At 47.8% G+C, this 19932-nt stretch overlaps 1 protein-coding gene across 2 annotated transcripts in view; it reads right to left on the reverse strand.

Moving 5' to 3' along the window:
• The window catches only part of EYA2 (EYA transcriptional coactivator and phosphatase 2), a 178391-nt gene that overhangs the window by 34174 nt on the left and 124285 nt on the right, over positions 1 to 19932 (reverse strand). For both annotated transcript variants that reach the window (XM_087444873.1, XM_087444874.1), the window contains exon 9: positions 12104 to 12193. In XM_087444873.1, the coding sequence (XP_087300999.1) occupies positions 12104 to 12193 (90 nt within the window). The remainder of the gene's footprint in view (positions 1 to 12103; positions 12194 to 19932) is intronic.

A 19932-nucleotide genomic window follows, 5' to 3' on the forward strand; every position in this document is an offset into this window, starting at 1 on the left:
GAGGTCATAAGGGGGGGGCCCTGATCTAATAGGATTAGCGTCCTTGTAAGAAGAGACACTGGACCTAGTGTGCTCTCTCCTTCCCCTGCCCCCCCACCACGTTCACGCCCGAGGAAAGGCCACCTGCAGATACAGGGAGAAGGTGGCCATCTACAAGCCAGGAAGAGTCCTTGCCAGAAACCAAACGTGCTGGCACCTCAGTCTGGGACTTGCAGCCTCCAGAACTGTAAGAAAACTAATTTCTGTTGTTTAAGCCACCCAGTCTGTGGTATTTTGTTATGGCAGCCCGGCCTGAGACGATGGGGATAACAATAGTGAGGATTAAACAAGCTGATATATGTAAACGGTCAGAACAGGGCCTGGGCCCTAGTCAGCGCTCAGCAGGCATCAGCTATGATTATTGTTATTATCATCACCATCATCATAACTGAAAATGTAACCCACGTCTTACAAACTTAGGACTCGAGAGTTGCACTGTCTGACAGAACTTTCTACAATGAGTTAAATGTTCTGTTCTGCCCAATACGAGAGCCACCAGCCACATGTGGCTACTTACATTAAAATTAATTAAAATTAAATACAATAAAAAATTCAGTGCCTCAGTTGCACCAGCCGTATTTCAAGTACTCAAGAACCACATGTGGCTAGTGGCTACCACATTGGACAGTGCAGAATAGAACATTTACATCATTGTAGAAAATTCTCAAGCACTGCTTGAGAGCACTGGCTTTCAAACTGTTTTGACTGTGCCCTTTGGTAGAAATATATTTTGTACTGCACAGAGATTTAAATTACTGAAACATAATTTATATCCACTGAAACAATTTTTAAAACAATATTCACCACTACTATTTATGTTGCACCCTATCATATTCTATTTTATTCCTTATTCTTTAATTATTTAAGAAATTATGCTGGTCTTGACCCTTTAAGTGGGTCATAGTTTGCTATTTGAAAAATGCTAGCATTCCCTGCCCGGCCAGAAGCAGGGATGAGAGAAGGAGAGAATGAGTAATTACCAAGGCCAGGAACGGGATATTTTCAACACCTGTCCTCACTTAGTTCCCACAGCTGCCTTGTGGATTGCCAATTCCCTCCTTTCACAGAGGAAGACGTGGAGACTCAGGCAAATTAAATACCTTGTTCAAGGTCTCGGAGCTAAGAAGGAGCGAGGCTGGGATTTGAACTTGGGTCTTCTGACCTCGAATAGGATCCTCACTCTTTGCACAACGTGAGGCCTCTTGGTGGAGGGGCAGCCCCAGGGCAGTGGTTCCCAAGTTTCTGGTCCTTCATGTGGCACCTCCATGGATCGTGCCACACAGGAGCCCCACCCTTGTGTATTTCTCACTATCTTTCAATCGACTCTCTTTTTCAAACGTTTCAAACCTTAGCTCCCTCCTCAGCAACTGTTACCTAAGAAATCACTGGCTTCATGTGCTAGTCATTGTCCCCCTAAAACACTACTAAGAAAAACCCATAAGTTTAACAATTTTTTTTTTTTGTATTCCAAGTAAAAGCAAGCCACAGGAAGCCTGGGTGTGTTGTACATTAGGCGATCCGTACACGCCGTGCAGCTGATCCACAGCTCTCAAGGGCTCAGTGCGGTGTTTCTCAACGGGGTGCTGCTGGCATTTGGGGTGGGACAAGGCTGTCCAACGTAGTTCATTATTTGGCACCCCTGGCCCTGTACGCTAAAAGCCAACAGAGCTTCCCCTTCATTTGACAATCCTCCCATTTCCAAACGCATCCTCCTGTGGGGCTGGTACTGCCCTCGGGTCTAGTTAAACGCACTGGGTAATGAGGTTGCAAATATCGACAATGCAAATATTGACTCCAAATTTCTTCTTAAAGAAGAAATGGAAACACCCCCCAATCTCTCCCACAAATGACACCACTAAGGAACAGGGCTGCGGGTTCACACTAGAGGTGGTGGGAGGTGTGCTCAGAGTTAAGGAATAATCCAGGGGCAAAAGACCAGACCAAACCATTTGGCAAAAGAGGAGAATGGGTCAGGGTCCAGGGTCGAGGCACCAGGCTGGGGTTGGTGAACCAGAGACTAGGATTTGAGAAGGACAAAATGCAGTAAATGGAAACTGAGGTCTGCAAAATAGGAGAGGAGAATTAGGTGCTGCAGCACATTGCCAGTTTTCTCTATCTCTTCTCCCCCTTCCGTTGTCATAGAACTTCTGTGAGGCTCACGGCTGCCCAGAATGAAGACTACAATTCCCAGCCTCCTTTGCAGGAGGGTGTGGCCATGAGTTTTTTTTTTTTCTGGCCAATGGGATGTAAGCGCAAGTGTTGTATGACAGCTCTGGGGAATGACCTTCTTTAACAGGTGTCTGAAAGGCCAAAGGCAGTTCTTTGTCCCTTCCTCCCTTCTTCTACCTGGAACTTAGATGTCACCATCTTGGAACCTGAGGGCAAGACGGACACTCCAGGGCTGGTGGGTGAGCTGGCAGGAACTGGTGTCTGAGTTCTTCATCAAGAGCCCCCTGGATTGCCTACCCCTGGAGTTTTACGCAGAAGAGAAATACATTCTATTTTGTGTAGACCACTGTTAGTCTATTTTATTTCTAAGAAAGTCAAAGTCAGGAGCATAAACAACGTCAGTTTCCTGAGAGAAGGTCGGGAACTCCAGCAGGCAGCTGTCAGCACTTACAAGGTCAGAGGACGAGATCGCCACCTTGGTCAATAACCAACAAAGATTTACTGAGCACCTACTCTGCCAATGATGTAGCAGAGAAGACAGTGGACATGCTCTCTGTCCTCAGGGAACACACGCGGAGGGAAGACAAACCTCACATAAATTACTGCAATTAATGAAATGGTTACAAGTGTGCAAAGTGCACCATACAAGCGAGGGGTGTCCTGGGAGCATATAATGGAGGAACTGTTAAGTCTTCCTGGGGAAGTGGTGCTGGTTCAGAGATCTGGAAGACGAAGAGGAATTGGCTGGATCTTGGACGCTGAGAACGAGGGGACAGGGAATGGTCAGGAAGTGTGTTCTGGGAAGAGGGCTTGGCATGCACAGAATCTAGGGTAGGGGGGAGCATGCTATGTTCAAGGGATTGAAAAAAGCCTAAAGCCTAGTGGGTCTGGAGTGGGGTAAACGAGGGAGTCTGGAGAAGTAGTTGGGGCCAATCCATGAACATTTTATTATTTACTTTTTGCTTGGTTATGTCTTTTTCTTTTAAGACCACAGAGAGGCCACTGAAGAGCTTTAAGCCAAAAGTGACTCGTTCAGATTTTCCCTTCCCCAAGACCACTGTGGCTACTGTGATGAGAACAGAACTGGTGCAAGCTGACCCCCAACATCCATTTTCCCCTTTTTCTATAGTATCAGAATTTTCACTGGCACGTGACTGCCCAGAATAAGGACCACCTTTCCCAGCCTCCTTTGCAGGAAGGTGTGGCCATGTGACTAAGCTCTGGCCAATGGGATGTGAGCAGAAGTTATAAATGCAAGCTCTGGTGGCGCCCTTGAATGTGCATGTGATAGCTTCGGTGGTGGACCACGTGGGGAACCACGTGCCTTATTGGCCCTAGAGTGCTCCCATTCAGATTCTCTCATGACGGAGAAATGAACTTGTATTTTGCTTAAGCCACAGTTACGTTGGTGAGCTTGGATCCTAATTAATACGGAGCAAGAAAGCGTGGAGACAGGGAGACATCAAGGAGACTGTCACAGAGCCTCCTTTGCTACCTCTCTTGGATGACAGAGGTAGCAAAGGAGGTGGAGAGAAGCGGACAGGGGTCAGGACCAGAGGCGAGTCTGGAGAATGCCGCAGGAGCTCAGGCAAGGCAGGACGATGCCAGGTACCTCAAACTGCCGCTGCTGTGTGACCACCTTCTCCCGGCTTGACTGAGCTCACCCCCGGGCTGACTGGCCCTGCCACCTCCCTCCTGGGGCCAAACAGTTTGCCTCCCTCTCACTCCTGCCCTCCCCGTGCCAGACCCTGGACATCTTCTGCAGGGACAGCACCTCCCACCCATCACTCAGCTTGACATGGGCAGCCTGCCCATTAAGGCAACGGAGAGTGAGGAGGTCCCCTCGAGGGTCCTGTTGCATCTCGCCTGCAAATTTTGTGTTTTTAAAACATACCGAGAAGAGAGTGGAAGCCGGTGGGCAAGAGGTACCCAGGAGAGTTCTTGTCAACACACCTGCCATTTTAACCGAGAGAACGGGGGACGCGCTACAGGGCTGCCAAACTTGATGGATGGATGACCAATCCCCAGAGAGCCTCAGCGGTGTGAAGAGCCGATAATGAACATCCTGCAACCGAGAGTCAGCTTCACCTGCTCCTTCCCCTTAGATCTTCTTCTTCTAGCTCTAGTCCATATATAATGCCTTTGCCTATAATCACCTTTGTTTACCGCTTTTTTGCGCCCAAATCGAGCATCCTTTTGCAGGAATCTGGAAACACGCCTAATCACACTGCCTAGAAACTCTCAGCCATTCGACATGGTCTAGATTTTTTATTTATTTTCAATCAAAGTTATATAAATCTTGAAACATAAATAATGAATTCTTGTTTTAAAGATTTGCATTTTCTAAGAGTGCAGGCCCTGGAGTCCGGCAAACCCAGGTCTGAGTCTTGGGCTTAATACTTACAGCTACTGTGAACTTGGGCAAATCCCTCACCCTCTCTAAACTTCAGTTTCCTCATCTGTAAAATGGGGGAAAATAAAGAGGATTTACGGCCAGGGTCGTGCACAGATTCCTGACACCTAGCAGGTGCTTATTCTATCGGCAAATAATGATAATGAAAATTATTATAATAAAATAACACTAATAATGATCAGTTATGTGGTGCTTATTATGTTCTAGGTGCTTTATATATTAATTCATTTAATTCTCATAGTAATCTTACGAGGCAGGTATTATTACTCCCATTTTGCAGATGAGGACACTGAGGCACAGAGAGGTTAAGTAACTTACCTGAGGTCACACGGCTTATCAGTGCAGAGCTGGGATATGAACCCAGGCCATCTGGCCCCAGAGCCTTTGCTGGCAATCATTACCTCTATTGCCTCTGATAAAGGGCCACTGGACAGGGGAAGTTTGCAGCTCATCCTTTGGCTTTTTGTACCCATCAAAGGCATTTCAAAAAGTATCCACAGCACACTAGCTCTGTGCCAGGCATTTGGGTGGGCACTGAGAAGGAGTGCTCCATGCTTCCTATGAAGTCGGCTGCATTGGGCTGACGGGTCTCCTCCTCTACCTGTCAGCAAGGAAGGACCCACGGCCTCTGAAGCCAAGTGGGCCCAGGCAGAGCCTCAGGGGTCTGGGAACAAACACCCAGCAGGTCCATTCTCAGGTTTGCATCTGGCCTTGCTCCTGTGCCTCCCACTTCCCAGGGTGTTTCTAAGGCTTGATGGAGACCTTTCATGCCCTGGGTCTCTAGGGACAAAGGACAAACTACTGTCAGTCCTGCAGGCCTGGTTACAAATGGCATGATCTCAGCCGCCACGGCTGAGCGCTCACCATGGGCCAGGCTCTGCATGCATCAGCGCAGGAAATCCTTGTACAGCGAGGAGGAGCCGGGCCCAGGTTAAGGGCTTTACACACCTCATCTCTGATCTTAACACCAGTCTACAAGATGCATTTTAATCCCCATTTTACAGAAGAGGAAACTGAGGCCCATAAAGTTTAAATAACTTTGTCTAAAATCATCCAGTGAGTGGTAAAACGGGGTTTAATTCAAAATCCATCTGACTTCAAAGGCTGTGCCTCAACCACTACCTTATTCTTCGAGTGTCTTCTCGGCTGTGAATATCACGGTGCTCTGCCAACCTCGCTTTTCCAACCGCCACATACATTCTGGGGTGGATGGAGGAAGGAGACGTCTCTGTTCCTGCTGGAAGTTCCCGCATTAACCCAGTCTTTGGACAGGCTGGCTTCAGCGTAAATGCCAGGGCCTCCTCAGATGCTGACAGCACCCCGGGTGCTCACGTCCCCTGCAGGGATGTGCGTGGGGGTGGGGGAACTGTCAGGGCTCTGCTTTCTTCTTGCTACTGGCCACACAATAGAACCAGCCAAGGGGACAGGCTCTGCTGTCCGGGCAGGACAGCCTGCCCCGGTCAGAGAGCTCTGTGTGCTCCATTCACTCCAGAATCCCTTTTCACGAAGGAGCTGCGGTCTAATCCAGCTCCAAGTGCACTTTCTTTCGCCTTCTCTTGGTTTGCTGGGGTTACGCGGGGGAGAGTAAAGCAGAACGAGCTGTTGCATCTCCCGAGGCTACAAGGCTCAACATTGGGGTGGATTTCAGCCCTGGGGTAACGGGATCCTCTGGAAAAGGATCCAGGTTCTGGATCCGACCCTCCTCTGGAGACATACACTTGTGCACGTACACATATGCTGCATCCAATTTCAGGGGTTCATGCACCCCTAACAGATGGAGGGTGACCTGAGCAATGACTCTCAAGCTGTAAATTCGGCAAGGCCAGACTCGGTCTCCAAGTTGCTGAAGTGCCTGCCTGGCACTTCTGATACGCATTTCCCTCCAAGAACATGAGACAAGTTAATAAAAATGGATCTACCAGCAGGAGGATTAACTACTGCTGTATTGTAGGTTCCCCAAACATACCAATCAATTTCTTGCCTCTTCACCTTTGCACGTACTGTTCCCTGGCCTGGGAATACTCGTCTCCCACCTGTCTCTCTCCTGTGCCTCCTCCCCAGTCCCCTAGCAAGTCCTCACTCTTTCTGTAATGCCCAGCTAAAGCATCTCTTCCTCTGACGCGTCCCCCATTCCCCTGCTCCCCCTCATCCCGACTAGAAAGGTTACTTACTCATTTTCTACTTTGGGCTTCTGCTGAACGACCTTGGGACTGTCCATCAGAGCAGTTCTAGTCACTTGTCCTATGACGATGTGTGTCCCTTACCAGGAGGTGGGCTCCTCAAAGGACAGGGGCCACACTCAGCTCATTTCTGTGACCAGAGCCCCTGGTACATAACAGATGGGCAACAAATGTTAACGAGAGGAATGCAAGACGGAAGGACAAGACAGAGAGAAGAAAGAAGGCAGGCTAGGTGGATAGACAGAAGAAAGGAAGGGAAGGACAGAGTGGAAAGGAAGCTAGAGGGACAAAAGGAAAGAAAGAAGATGGAAAATACAGGGACAGGAAGATGGATGAATGGACAGCTGGAGGAATGGGTGGGAAGGAAGAAAAATGGATGGACGGAGAGAAGGCCAGAGGGATGGAAACGATGGAAGGGAAAAGAGGAAGGGGTGGGAGGGGAAGGGAAGTGAGAGGGAAGAAGCGAGGGGAGTTCTGGAAGAGAAAGAGAGGAAAGCTAAGACAGAAGCAGGGGAGGGAGGGAACGGGAGAGGGAACACGGGGAGCGAGGATGGAGGTGTCTCTAGCAGGCGTCTGCATGCTCTCCCCATCCACCTCTGCGGAATGGCTTCTCCTCCCCTGCCGCCATTTGACCCTGAGCCCGGGGCTCAAACGCAAGAGGGCTGTGCTCCCAAGGGGGCTCAGCGGATGGAGGCCGCAGAGCTGGGTCCAGCACCCACGTGGGCGGTGACTCGTCCACGCCTCTAGGAAGCTTGGGAGGCTTCCCACGAACGGGCTTCCGGAGCAGGCGCAGCTCAGTGAGCCCTGAGGATGGTTCCCACAGCGCTCGAGCGGCCGGCGCGTGAGTGTGCATCAAGCCTCCACCCTCGCCCCACAACCCAGCGACATTTCAGACGCCGTTCCACTGCCCTGGATTTTACTGCAAAACAAGCAGCTCTTGCGCGGGGCAAGGTGGCAGGGAGCGGGAGATGTATGCCCGATATTTATTCCCTTAGAATATTACCCGAATATTTATGTGGCTATTTACGCCCGAGCTCCAGCAATCGGCTGTGACTGGGGCAGGCTGACCACCGCTGTCACAATCTTGGCCGCGTCTCTGTATTACGTGCTGTTATTGAATTATTGTAAAATCAGGGGTTGGGCAAGCTAGCTATACTTTTGTAACTCATAGTAAAATAAATATCTAACGATTTAAACACTTTGCCCCTGTACCATGTATCCCCTCTTGCACAGTCCCGGGGCACACGGAGCCCTCTGGTGGGGAGGCCCGTCTCCTGGGCATCGGCCTGGTGCCGGGCTCCATGCTGACGGCTTTCCTCCATCTCCCATCATCATCACAACCCGGGAAGGTAGGGGCTTTTCTTCTGCCCATTTAACAGATGAGGACACTTGAGGCTCAAGGAGGTGGAGTGACTTGCCCACGTCACACAGCTGGGAGATGGTGGCGCCGGGACTCAGAGGCAGAGGGAACTGATTAGAAGGTGCCTGCCCTAAACTCAGGACACACGGCCCAAATCGGGAGACACCACTGACCTCGGTGCCCACCTTGTCTCCGACTGGTCCTTACACTCACGGGTTCTCCGTGAGTGCTTTCACCTGGGAGTCTGGGAACTGCTGATCTCACGCAGATCCCTGCTTCTACCCTTGCCCCCTCCTTTGGTCTGTTCTACGCCCGGCAGCCAGAGGGAGCCACTTAACCGTAGTCAGATCATGTTGCTCCTCGGCTCAAAACTCTCCAGCAGCTTCTTGTCACCCTTAGACTATTATCCGAAGCCTTGTGTGATCTCCCCCACCCCCTACCCCACTGCCCACCACAGTCCTTCCTCCTCCTTCTGCTCCAGCTGCACTGGCCTCCTCCCTGTTCTTGGAACCTGCCAACTTTAACCTGCCTCAGGGCCTTTGCACTGCTCTTTGTCTGGCACATTCTTCGCCCAGATACCCACATGGCCCACTCCCTCACCTTCTTCAGGTCTCTGCTCAGATGTCAGAGAAGCCTTACCTGGTTATACCGAGTAAAATAACCACCCCTGTGACCGTCTCTGCCCTGACCCTGCTGGTCTCTCTTCGGAGCTCTTTATCTGACATTATATGTTCAGTTGTTTATGGTCTGCCTCTCCAACTGGAGGATCAATGCCTTGAGGGCGGGGATCTGGCTGTGTTGTGTTGCCACTGAACTCACAGCACTTGGAGTAGGGCCTGGCAAACGGTAAGCTCTCCATAAACCGCTCCTGCACAGGGGAGCTAACCCCCCTATTTACAGATGCACTCCAGGCTCGGCACACAAGGGGATCTGACTTTGCTCCTTAAACCCGATCATCCGATCATCCAGGCACGAGCCAGCCTTGCGCTGGCCTCCCGCAGGCCGGCTGCCCCCCCCCCCCCCCCGCCGGTCCCCAGCGGCTTCCCTGGGGAGCCACAGGAGGCTGCCCTCTAGACTCTGACCGGGGCTCCCTGCTCCAGCCAGCAATATGTTTTCACTTGTGAGTCTTAACTTCTCCATCGTGTAACGTGGTTTCAATTCTGCAGAGGTGCCCTGGGGGCTTCTGGCATCGGGGACATTTTGGAAAACATTTAGAGAATAAAAACAAACTGGTTTTCCTCTGAGTAGGTCCAGCTGGTAATTAAGATCCTTCTCCAAGAGGCGCGACTTCGACTCCAGGGCCAGCGAGGAACCGCAGGGGTGGGGGGTTCAGAAGACCTCAGCTTGAAACGCACGCCAGTCCTGCAGAAAACCCGGCTCTCAGCCTCAGGTCCCACCAAGATGGACAAGGCGCCAACTACGTGTCTGGCGTTTTTACTACACAGCAGCTTCAAGCTCAGATCTCTGCCGGTGGACGTGGCATCTTCACCGGGGTGTCACAGACATCTCGGACCGCACGTGCCCACGGCAGAAGGGTGGCTGTCCCTGCTGCATTCCCACGTCTTCTCTGTCTTGCCGTGTCGGAGAATGGCACCACCGCCTGGGTCGGGCCAAGCCCAGGAGTTCTCCTTGACTCCTCTCTCCCCTCACCCCCACATCCAACCCATCAGCAAGTCCCCTGCGCTTTACCGCCACCCCAAAGCCGCATCTTCTCACCACCTCGACCCAATCCATGTTTCTTCCTTTGCTTGGACGACTGCAGTAATCTCCTGCTGGTCTCCCTGCCTCACCTGTCCCCTCCTAGTGCCCGTTCTCCACACAGCAGCCAGAGTGGTCTTTATAAAACATAAACCAGATCACGTGGCTTTTCCTGTTTAACGCTCCCTCGCCCCGCGATCACCCACAGCACTTAGAATAGACTCGGATGTCTGTACCCGTGTCTGGCCTACGCTTCCCCCTCCAGACGCATCCATCCCAGCCCCCCGGGCTTTCACTCACTCACTCCAGTCCCTGCGGTCTTCACACTAGTTCCCACCTGAGGGCCTTTGCACCTGCTGATCCCACCTCCCTAGATCTCCACCCTGCTGGCTCCCGTCGTCATTCAGGCCTTGGCTCAAGTGTCACCTCCTCAAGATGCCTTCCCTCACCCCCCATCCTACCCCCTTCCCTATCACTCACTATCACACCTCATTGTTTTATTTTCTTCACATCCTTTTCATTATCACAAACTTTCTCAGTTATGGATTTATTTGGTTGTTGATTGCTGGGGCCCCACAGATTTAGGGTGAATCAGAGAGTTGTGGTCCCTGCTTTTGTGGAACTAACATTCTAAGGAGGAGACAGAGAAAAACTAAGTCGACCCTGTACTTTTCAACTATAAGGGCCAATAATTTCAAATTTTTGTTAAAGTGAGTTGGATTTTGCTATTTGCCGTCAGCTGAGTCTCCCCTACTTTAGGATCCATAAATATCTGCTGAATTCAACTGCCAGGTTTGTTTTGGTTTGCTCATAAGTTCTCTCTCTCCCCCTCTCTCCCTTCCTCCCCTCCTCCCTCTCTGTCTCTTTTTCCCCAAGATATGAGAGATCACTGAAAACGGAGCCTGCACATTACTTTTGGCTAAAGAGACAGTCCTGGGCCTTGATGCTAGTGGTGTTCTCCACTGCTCCAGAGCTCTCTTCTGTCATCAAGAAATTTCTGCACAGATCCTCTCTTTGAAACAGCCACTGGGCAGAGAACATTGATTGCATTTCACAGACAGGAGGCCTGAGGCCCAAATGATTTGCCTACCTGGACAAAACACAAGATTGATCATTTCAGCAAGGATTTCCTCCTCTGTAACTCTAGGACTACAGACCGGAAAGCAAAACCTGTATCCTTTGCTGATGACAAATATTAATAATGCTCTGGGATAGCCAGGACAGATTTGGAATTTATAGTCTTCATTTTACTTCACAGTTTAGTCCCCAGGGAGTTCCTAAATTCCGAGAACAAATATTCCTACTGGGATAAATAGAATTGGTCTTTCACATACAGTTTTATTTGAGGTTATCTTTATTTTTCAATCTGTTAAACCAATAATGTCAATGTAATTTATAAAGCCAGAAGATCCTCACATTAATCCTCTTATCAGCCAAAAAAACCCTTCTTCACCTTGGAGAAAGCTGCTCGCTCTTTCATTAGAGGTAAGTAACGCATTGTATTTCCCATCTTGCTTTGGCTACCAGGAAGCTCAGAGATTAACTCTGAACTTAAGTGTAGTAGTTAACCTGAGCCAAAATTTTTGGTCCCATGCCTTATCCTTATTCATTACATAGCTTTTTATTCCTTTGCCTTTGCTTTAACAGCTCTATTTTAAAGATGTTTTCCATTTGAAATTCTTCCAAAATCTTTCTGACATAGGCTGGGTATAAACAAATGAATTAAATTTATTTCTGAAGCTGCTCTCCCTCTTTTTTCCATCTCCCCTGCCACTTGCTTAGGGGCACAGGAGCAGATACTTTAAATAAGCATAGTCCCTCTGCTCGCTCGCTCTCTTTGTAAAACATGTTTTCAGGGGAATGAAAATTGTTTTTAAAAGCTTCCATCCTGGCCCACTGCTAATTATTACTGACCCAGGAGGATCTGTACTAATTTGCCTTAATAAACTTATTAAATAGCAAATTTCAGGAGGAAGAAACTACACAGCCTTTATTGGATTAGTAAAACTGCCAGTGGACATCCCCACTAGAGCAGGGAGAAAAGCCCATTAATTGCATGTGGAAGCGGGGGGTAATCTGGTCAAGTGTGTTTCCAATCAACCGTCGCTAGCCACAGTTTTGTGCCTTTTTGGGGTCTGCTAGCAAAAGTTGCTAGCCTCCCGAGGAAAAAGAAAAAAAAAGAAAAGGCAGCAGATGCAGGTGATCAAATACGGCAAATATGAAACGGAACGAGCAATGCCAAACCTCCAGGTCATTGAAGAACAGATGCGTATCTGCGAGGTTGAAGATCATCTCCTCCATCATCAGGCCGATACGCACGGACGTCGTGGTGTCCTGGAAGAAAGAAAACGGGAGAAGCTCACGCAAGTGGAGCCTGCTGCCGTGGTCATCTCGGCCTCCCCCTCCTGCCCGTCCACCTCTGAGAGGCAGGTGTGGTCCCTCCTCGTCCCCACAGCTCGCACATGGCCTACAACGTGTCTCTGTGTGGGGTCAGGGTGACGAGGTGGCGCAGCTTCTGAAATTTCACGTCTAGTCTTCCTCATTTCCATTTACCCTCGCCAGTATTGAACCCTCCCCCCAACGCCCCTGCAACTGCAACTGTGTTCAGAGTTGCAAGGACCAGAAATGGCTGTAATAACGGAGGGCCTCTCAGCAAATGCGTGTTTTCAGAAAGGCCTGAAAGATTTCAGGGAAAGCAGTGTAAACACGCACAAATCGCTGGGAGAGCCGGAGGTGGGTTCTCTCTTTACAAAGATCTCTCTATGCATGCTGCCTTTCTCCTGATATTTTAAAAAATCACTCTTATCTAACAATGGGGGATTAATGATAAAAACAAAGACACAAACAATACCCACGATGGGACATCCATACCAGGGAAAACTAGGCAGCCATTAAAAAACTGAAGTCCCGCAAGAGCTGTTGATGTGAAACTATCCTGGAGAAACACAGTATCAACTAGCACAGCACAGCTGCAGCACCGGACGACGTGTGAAACGCAGGCGGGCCGTGCAAGGGTCCCTTCTCCCGCCCTCTCTTTGCTATATACGTGGTGTGACAGACTGTATTACTCTTCGCCCATCTTTGGGGTCCCTTCCTGAAGAGCTTCTCCCTGTAGGAGGATGATACCTGCCAGGGGTCACGAACTACAGCCCACGGGCCGGATCTGGCCTGCTGCCTGTTTTTGTACGGCTCACACACTAAGAATGACTTTTACATTTTTTGACAAGGTATCGTCTAGGGCTGCTTTCGTGCTCTGAAGGCAGACGTGAGTAGTTGTGACAGAGACCATATGTCCCCCAAAGACTCAAATATTTACTGTCTAGCCCTTGGCAGAAAGTCTGCCGGCCCCTGGTACACGGCCTCCCTGTGGGACTCAGGTGTGACCACGAGACTTGCTCTGGCCAATGATACACGAGCAGACGTTCACGCCTGTTTAAGAACTAGTGCCTGATTCCCCACGCTCTCTCTTCCCACGTCACGAGACTAAATGTTCTGGATAAAAGCTATTTGGTCAGCCTGGGTCCTAGAGGAAAGATGGTATGGGTCAGAGCCGCAGACCGCGATGGACATGCACCATAAATGAGGGGTAGACAGGATTCTGGGGATGTTTGTTGCTGCAGCATCACCTCGGCTACCCCAACTGATACGTGTGGAAATGACGTAGCACAGTGGTTCTCAACCCTGGGTGCACCCTGTAACGATTTGGGGAGCATTTAAAAATCCTGACCCTCAGGTCGCACGGAGACTAATAAAATCAGAATTGCTCGGGGTGGCGTCCAGGTATTAGGAATGTTTAAAGCTCCCCCACATGATTTCAATGTACGGCCAAGGTTAAGACCCACTGATCTAAAAGGATATACAACACGTACTAATATTCCTGGTTAATATCGATTAAGTGCTTTCTCTGTGCCACTTTGTAAGTATTAACTCATTTAATTCCCACAGAGCGCTTTGAGGGGAGCACTATTATTTTCCCATTTTATAGATGAGAAAACTGAGGCTCACAAAGCTTAGGTAACTGGCTCAAGGACACACAGCTGGTGAGTGCTGGAATTTGAATCCAGGTAATTGGGTTCCAGAGCAACACTGCTTCTGAGGGGAACTTAGTGGGGCCCGGGTCCAGAGAGGAGTGAAGGGGACCGTTTACTGTCACTCCACACACTTCTTTTCCTGTTTGAATTTTTCACCGGGAGGCTGAATTACTTCTATTACAAAAATAAATAAATAACAACATAAACCCTTCTTGACCCTAAAAAAAAAAAGAGCTGGTGATCTCAGCTTCACACACCTAACCGTGAAGAATCACACCCAGGAACGCAGCCATTAGGCAAAACACCTCATCAGGGCCCCAGCCGCCAAAGCTGAGCACTCCAGGTCCCGGCTGGAAGGCGGCAGGGCAGAGAATTCAGTGAAAAATGAAGAGAAAATGAGGAAAGCAAACTTCTCAGGGCCAAGGAGGGAATCATTGTGTGACCTGGGGGAAGGTTTTGGGGGTGTTTCCACGCATTACTCAAGGCCCGGACCATTTCACCCCTGCAGAACTGCACATTCCTTCCTGGCGAGGCTGTCTGAACACCTCACCATCCATGACCGGCCCTCCACGTACTTGACAAGAAGCAAGAAGCTGTCATCCAGACTCATCTGCTGAAAGGATTTATTTAGAAAAATGTCAACTCCCAGGCCAGCACATACAACAGGAAAAGTAATTATTGTATACGGAATGGCTTATCGGCAAAAAGTCTTTGCCTAGTTATAAGAAGGCAAGTACTCTATATTGATAAAGCGGAAATTATGATTTATTGACCCTGGGAGGATGTGAAGTTTGCATGTGTGTGATGGGGGCTGGGGTGAGAAAAGAGAGCTATTTCTTATCCTCTAATTTGGGAAGCCAGAGATCATGCCTAGAACAGAACAAAAGCAAGAAGTAGTTAACATCAGCAGGTTGCTTAGCAATCGGGAGGTAAGGACCAAAAGACGCAGCAAGAGTTGAAAGCTGTTGCCTCTGGGCAGAAAGAAAGTGTGGGTGTGGGTCCACTGGGGGCTGCTGTTTTTCACAATACTTGCCCTCGTAGAACTATATGAGTTTTAAACTATATGCGTATATTTCTTGAATTAAAAAAAAAACGAAATTAAAATTAAAGGGAACATACTTAGTAATTCCACTTCTTATTCTACCCTAGAGAAAAATCTGTACATGTGAACAAGGGGCATGTCAAAAGACGTTCATTACAGAATTGTCTGTAAACTGCAAAAGACTGGAAACGATTTAACTGTTCAGCCAAAGGAGACTAGAGAAATAAAAAGTGTAATATAAAATGTAAATATAATAAAATCTATGTCGTACTCCCTCCATGTCCCACCCATCACCACCTACCCCATGAGTAAATCTCCCCCCTCGTTAACTACAACTTGCACAATCCAGCCCCTTAGCTGCCCCCACACACATCCCTCATATAAATGACCCACCGCCTATAAGATCTACTGGCCCTGTGGTCTCAGGCAAGTTATATTTCAAAGCCTCGGTTTCTCCTTCTGTAAAATGGGCCTAACTTGTACTTTGTTGTGAAGATTAAATAAGATAATACAGTCATGCGTTGCCTAAGCACAGGGACATGTTGTACCACACACGTAGGCTATATGGCACTTCTCTTATGGGACCACCATCGTATACACAGCCCACCGTTGACTGAAACATCTTTATGCAGCACATGACTATATTTTCATACAGAAAACTAAATTTAGTTGAAAGAAATGAACCAGATCTCCATGTATTAACATGAACACATCAAAAAAAAATTGAGTGAAAGCAACAGTTTTCTGAAAGTTATATACTGCATGTTATTAGCATTTTTTAGAAACACATAAAATGTTACTACACATTTTCCATGGGCATTTATACATTATAAATATCCCGAGTCAGAACAGTAATTACTTCTGGAAGGCAGAGAGGAGGCAACAGGAATTAGAAGTGATGATCAAAGTGAACTTTAGCATTATCTAGAATATTCTAAAAATTGTTTAAAGGAGAAGAGATTCAAATATTTATTGTATAATTAAAAATTAAAACAAAATTTTAAAGACACTAGACTGTTTCTGAGGAGAGTCTTTAGAATACCCATCTACTCCTTGAGCCTTCTCATTATGTCAGGTTTCCCTAAAATCTGCCTTCACGTTGCCTGTTAGATTGTTTTAAACTGCGTAGGTGGGACTTCTTTTCAAGGAACTTGATAAAAACTAGTTGTACAGAGGCGGAAAAGTCTGGAAGAGCCCAAGAACAGCACAACTGTCCCAGGAGTTAAGTAACACACAGGGTTACCCAGGCCAGACCACTTTATCCAAGTAGAAAATGTTTTTCCAGGGTTGCAGAGACTGAGAAACTATGAAAAAAAATTGGTGGAGACGCAGCATTAATTAATGTGAAATACATCTGGAGTGAGGGCAAGACGAAAGCCATGAGTTGCATCTCCCGCTGCCTGTGGAACGTGTCCCTGAGATACTCCATAAACACACCCCCCTGGTCCGTTGGCTCCGGTCACCCTGTGCAGCTTGTGGGGGAAGGACCCTCTGTCTGACCTCGCATGTCTCCCAGTCAAATAAAGCCTAAAATATGGGAGCCTTCACACCATGGTCTTCAGCTAATAAAAGGCCACTGACCCATTCAAATCCGCTCCGATCCCTCTACCACCTAACGTTGCAGTGAGGATTAAACGAGAGAGCACACACCTACCTGGGTGTGCCGTGGGCACTCCACGAGCGCTGGTTATCGTTAAAATCCCCCAATCCACTTCCTTGCACCCTAAGCCAAGAACCTGCTTCTGTAAACCTAGCAGAAGTACCCCAAATCAGACGGTACTTTCTGCAAGTACCATCTCACGTGAAAACCATTTTCTTAATCATTACATACCCTTTGGATTAAAAAAAAAAAATCAGTGGTTAATTTCCTAAATGAGCACCAGCAGAAACAGATTGCTCTTAAAAAATGATCAATTTAAACCAGAAGGGAGAACTGAGAAAACGGGGTTTTTCCAAAACAGGCTTCAATTTGTAAGTTGCCCGTTGAAGGATGGTGCTGGGGGCTGTGGGGCTGGGTGGAGGGGACGTCATGTTTGTTTGACTTGAGAGTTTGTGGGTGGTTCTCAGAATCCCAGGGTAGGTACAAATCAGACTAAGGTCCTGTAGATTTTTTCAATGTGCTCTAATGTTCTACAGATTTCTCAAGGTTCTCTTTTGATGACGGTGAGGTGGGCTGTGCACGCATTCATTTAGGAGGCTGATGAGGAGGCTCTGAGCGTTGGAACCCCCTGGAGGCAGACGCTGTGGATCTGCATGCAGTTCTGTAACCTAATTATTACGCATTCTTGGTGAAGTTCTCTTAATTAGAGGAGGATGGAGGGGCCTTTTGCCATATGGGCAGCACTAAGATCTGCCTTGCGCATCAGAAAGTTATCTTGTGATGTATAGTTGTATTTCCTGGATGGAGGAGAGACGGTAAGAGCATAAAAAAAGAAAGTCTTTCCTAAAAGGAAATTAAGACGTCAAATAAACACGAAGGAAGAAAATGGTGTGCGTGTTCTTGGAGGTTTCAAAATCTGAATGCAGAAGTTATTCAGGGTGAATTAAGACGACAGCAGTTTCTATCAAGTGTCTCCACCATCCCCAACTCTACGAGCTCCCCAAGTTAAACCACATTCTTAGAGGTTTACTTCCCAATCCCCATAGATTAGGAGGCAGGCATTGCCGTTTCAAAAGGAGTCCAAGTTTTTACCACAAAGTTGTTTTAATGAATCGCAACTGTATTTGTCCATTATGGAATTTCCACACTATTTATCCAGCATCACAACCTTCTGAACAAAAGGCACAACCTAACTTCAACCCAAACTGGCTTATGTGACTGTGCTCTTTTGGATTCTTTCACAGTTGGTTGAATGATAATAATAATAATAATAATAGCCAATCTTTGAGTGCTTTGGAGTAGAGGTTCAGAGGGTGGGCTCTGAGACAGACTGCTTATGATCAAGGCCAGTTCCACGTCTTAGCAGCTCGATGACCTTGTACAAGTTACTTAACCTTTGTGTGCCTCAGTTTCCCATCTGTAAAATGGAGTTACTTACTTCATAGGGTTATTATAAAGATTAAGTGAATTTTTCAAAGTGCAGCTAATAATCCTCTTAGTGAAAGTGTACTTTAATGACCAGCATCCAAAAAGAAAAAAGAATGCAAGAAATACAATAGAATCCAGGGGTCCTGGTGTCTATGGCCCACTGCCTGTTTTGGCAAATAAAGTTTTATTGGAACACAACAATGTCCATTTGTTCACTTAATGTTTATGGCTGCTTTTGTGCTACAATGGCAGAGTTGAGAGTCGCTACAGAGTCTAGCCTAAAGTCTAAAATATTTATTATCCCTTTATAGGAAAAGTTTGCCAGTCCCTACAATAGATGGTAAAATCTCCGAGTGAGTCATATGTAGTAATGGTGAACTTCTATTTCAGTTGGAGTGCGTGTGAGTTGGGTCATGATGTAAAATGTATTTCTTACTGTGACTGTGTTAAAAAAAAATGTAAAAACAGTGAGTCAGTGACTGTTAAGAGCTTAAAACCATGCCTGGAACACAGCAAATGCTGAATAAATGTTAGTTTAATGACAGCTACTATTTTTATTGCTGTTACTGTTATTAGCAGGTGACTTATTCGTGGTTACTCAATTTGTAAGAGGCAGTATTGGGATTGGAACTCAGGTCTGATCTGACTCCAGATCCCCTAATCCTCTGGTTATGCCATGATGCTCGTTATGGCTTCTTTGCTTTGAGGGAGTGTCTGCCTTCCATGGCTCAGCTGCATGACGGGAAAGAAGAGGCGCCCCCCCCGCCCCCGCCCCCAGAATATCCAGATATACCAGGCCTCTGTGGTATCTGGTGGTCTCCACCTGAGCTCAACCATTTAATTGATTTCCTTTGGAGTCCCTGCTGTGAAGATTTAGAGCTGTCTGTGCAGGAAAGGGTTAACTCAGCAGGCCTGGGCTGCTGGAACCCTGCACATTCCTAAGAAAGGTCTGTCTTTAAGACAGGCCCTTGGCTGCTCCTGGTAGATGAGCTCTGAGCTCCTGGGCTATGTAGTCCCAGCTGATCAGATGGTTTATGTGAACAACGTGATTTATGGTGAACGTTTGTCTTTGTTCTGGGGGCTGGAGTCTGAGTAGCTGAGGTCAGTCCTGAGATGCTGCATGCCTGTATCACTGACCCCAATGAGACCCTGGACACCAAGGCTCAGGTGAGCTTCCTGGCTGGCAACACTTGGCAGGTGGTGTCACACATCAGTGCTGGGAGAATTAAGTGGAGTGTCTGTGCTCTCCTGGGACAGGATGCCTGGAGGGCTGTGCCTGGTCTCCCCTGGACTTTATTGCATGTGCCTGTCCCTTTGCTGATTTTAATTTGTATCCTCTCACTGTAATAAATGGTAACCATGAGTATAATAGCTCCTCTGAGTCCTGTGGGTCTTTCTGGTGACTCATCAACTCATTGGGTGGTCTTGGGGGCCCCCAACATAGTATCTTTATTAGACACCTTGAAAAAATTCCAACTGGTTAACAAAAGAGGCAGCATGATATTGTGGAGACACGTGATCTCTCTGGGAATGAACTTTCATGTCTGTAAATTAGCAGGTAATAATTTTTAGTAAAAATAATACCCATTATTGGCCTTCTAGGACAATCTCATAACCTAGGCCTGAGCAGAGTCATAGGGACTGGTTCAGGGATGGTCATGTGGCCAGTGGAGCCAATGAGAATTGGCCCTGGGACTCCAGCTGTAACTACTGGGAAAGAGGCACCTTCTTACTCCTGGGGTGGCTGAGCTGGTAGAACCCAACCTTAGCCGTCTTTGTCACTACAGAGAGAGCCTCCCTGACAATGCACACAGATCCATATGAAATTATTTGGGGACTGGATCTCACTGTTCCTGCAGTCTGCTTCTGGACATTTTGGTTACATGAGCAAATTTTCATTTTTGGCTTAAAATAACGTGCGTTGGGTTTCTGTCACTCATAATCCAAAGTTTGACTCTGCTTGCCACCTCCC

The sequence above is a fragment of the Ceratotherium simum genome, chromosome 21 (genome assembly GCF_057802395.1).
Source record: "Ceratotherium simum simum isolate JZ-2026a chromosome 21, ASM5780239v1, whole genome shotgun sequence".
In the NCBI taxonomy this organism is placed as follows: Eukaryota; Metazoa; Chordata; class Mammalia; order Perissodactyla; family Rhinocerotidae; genus Ceratotherium; species Ceratotherium simum.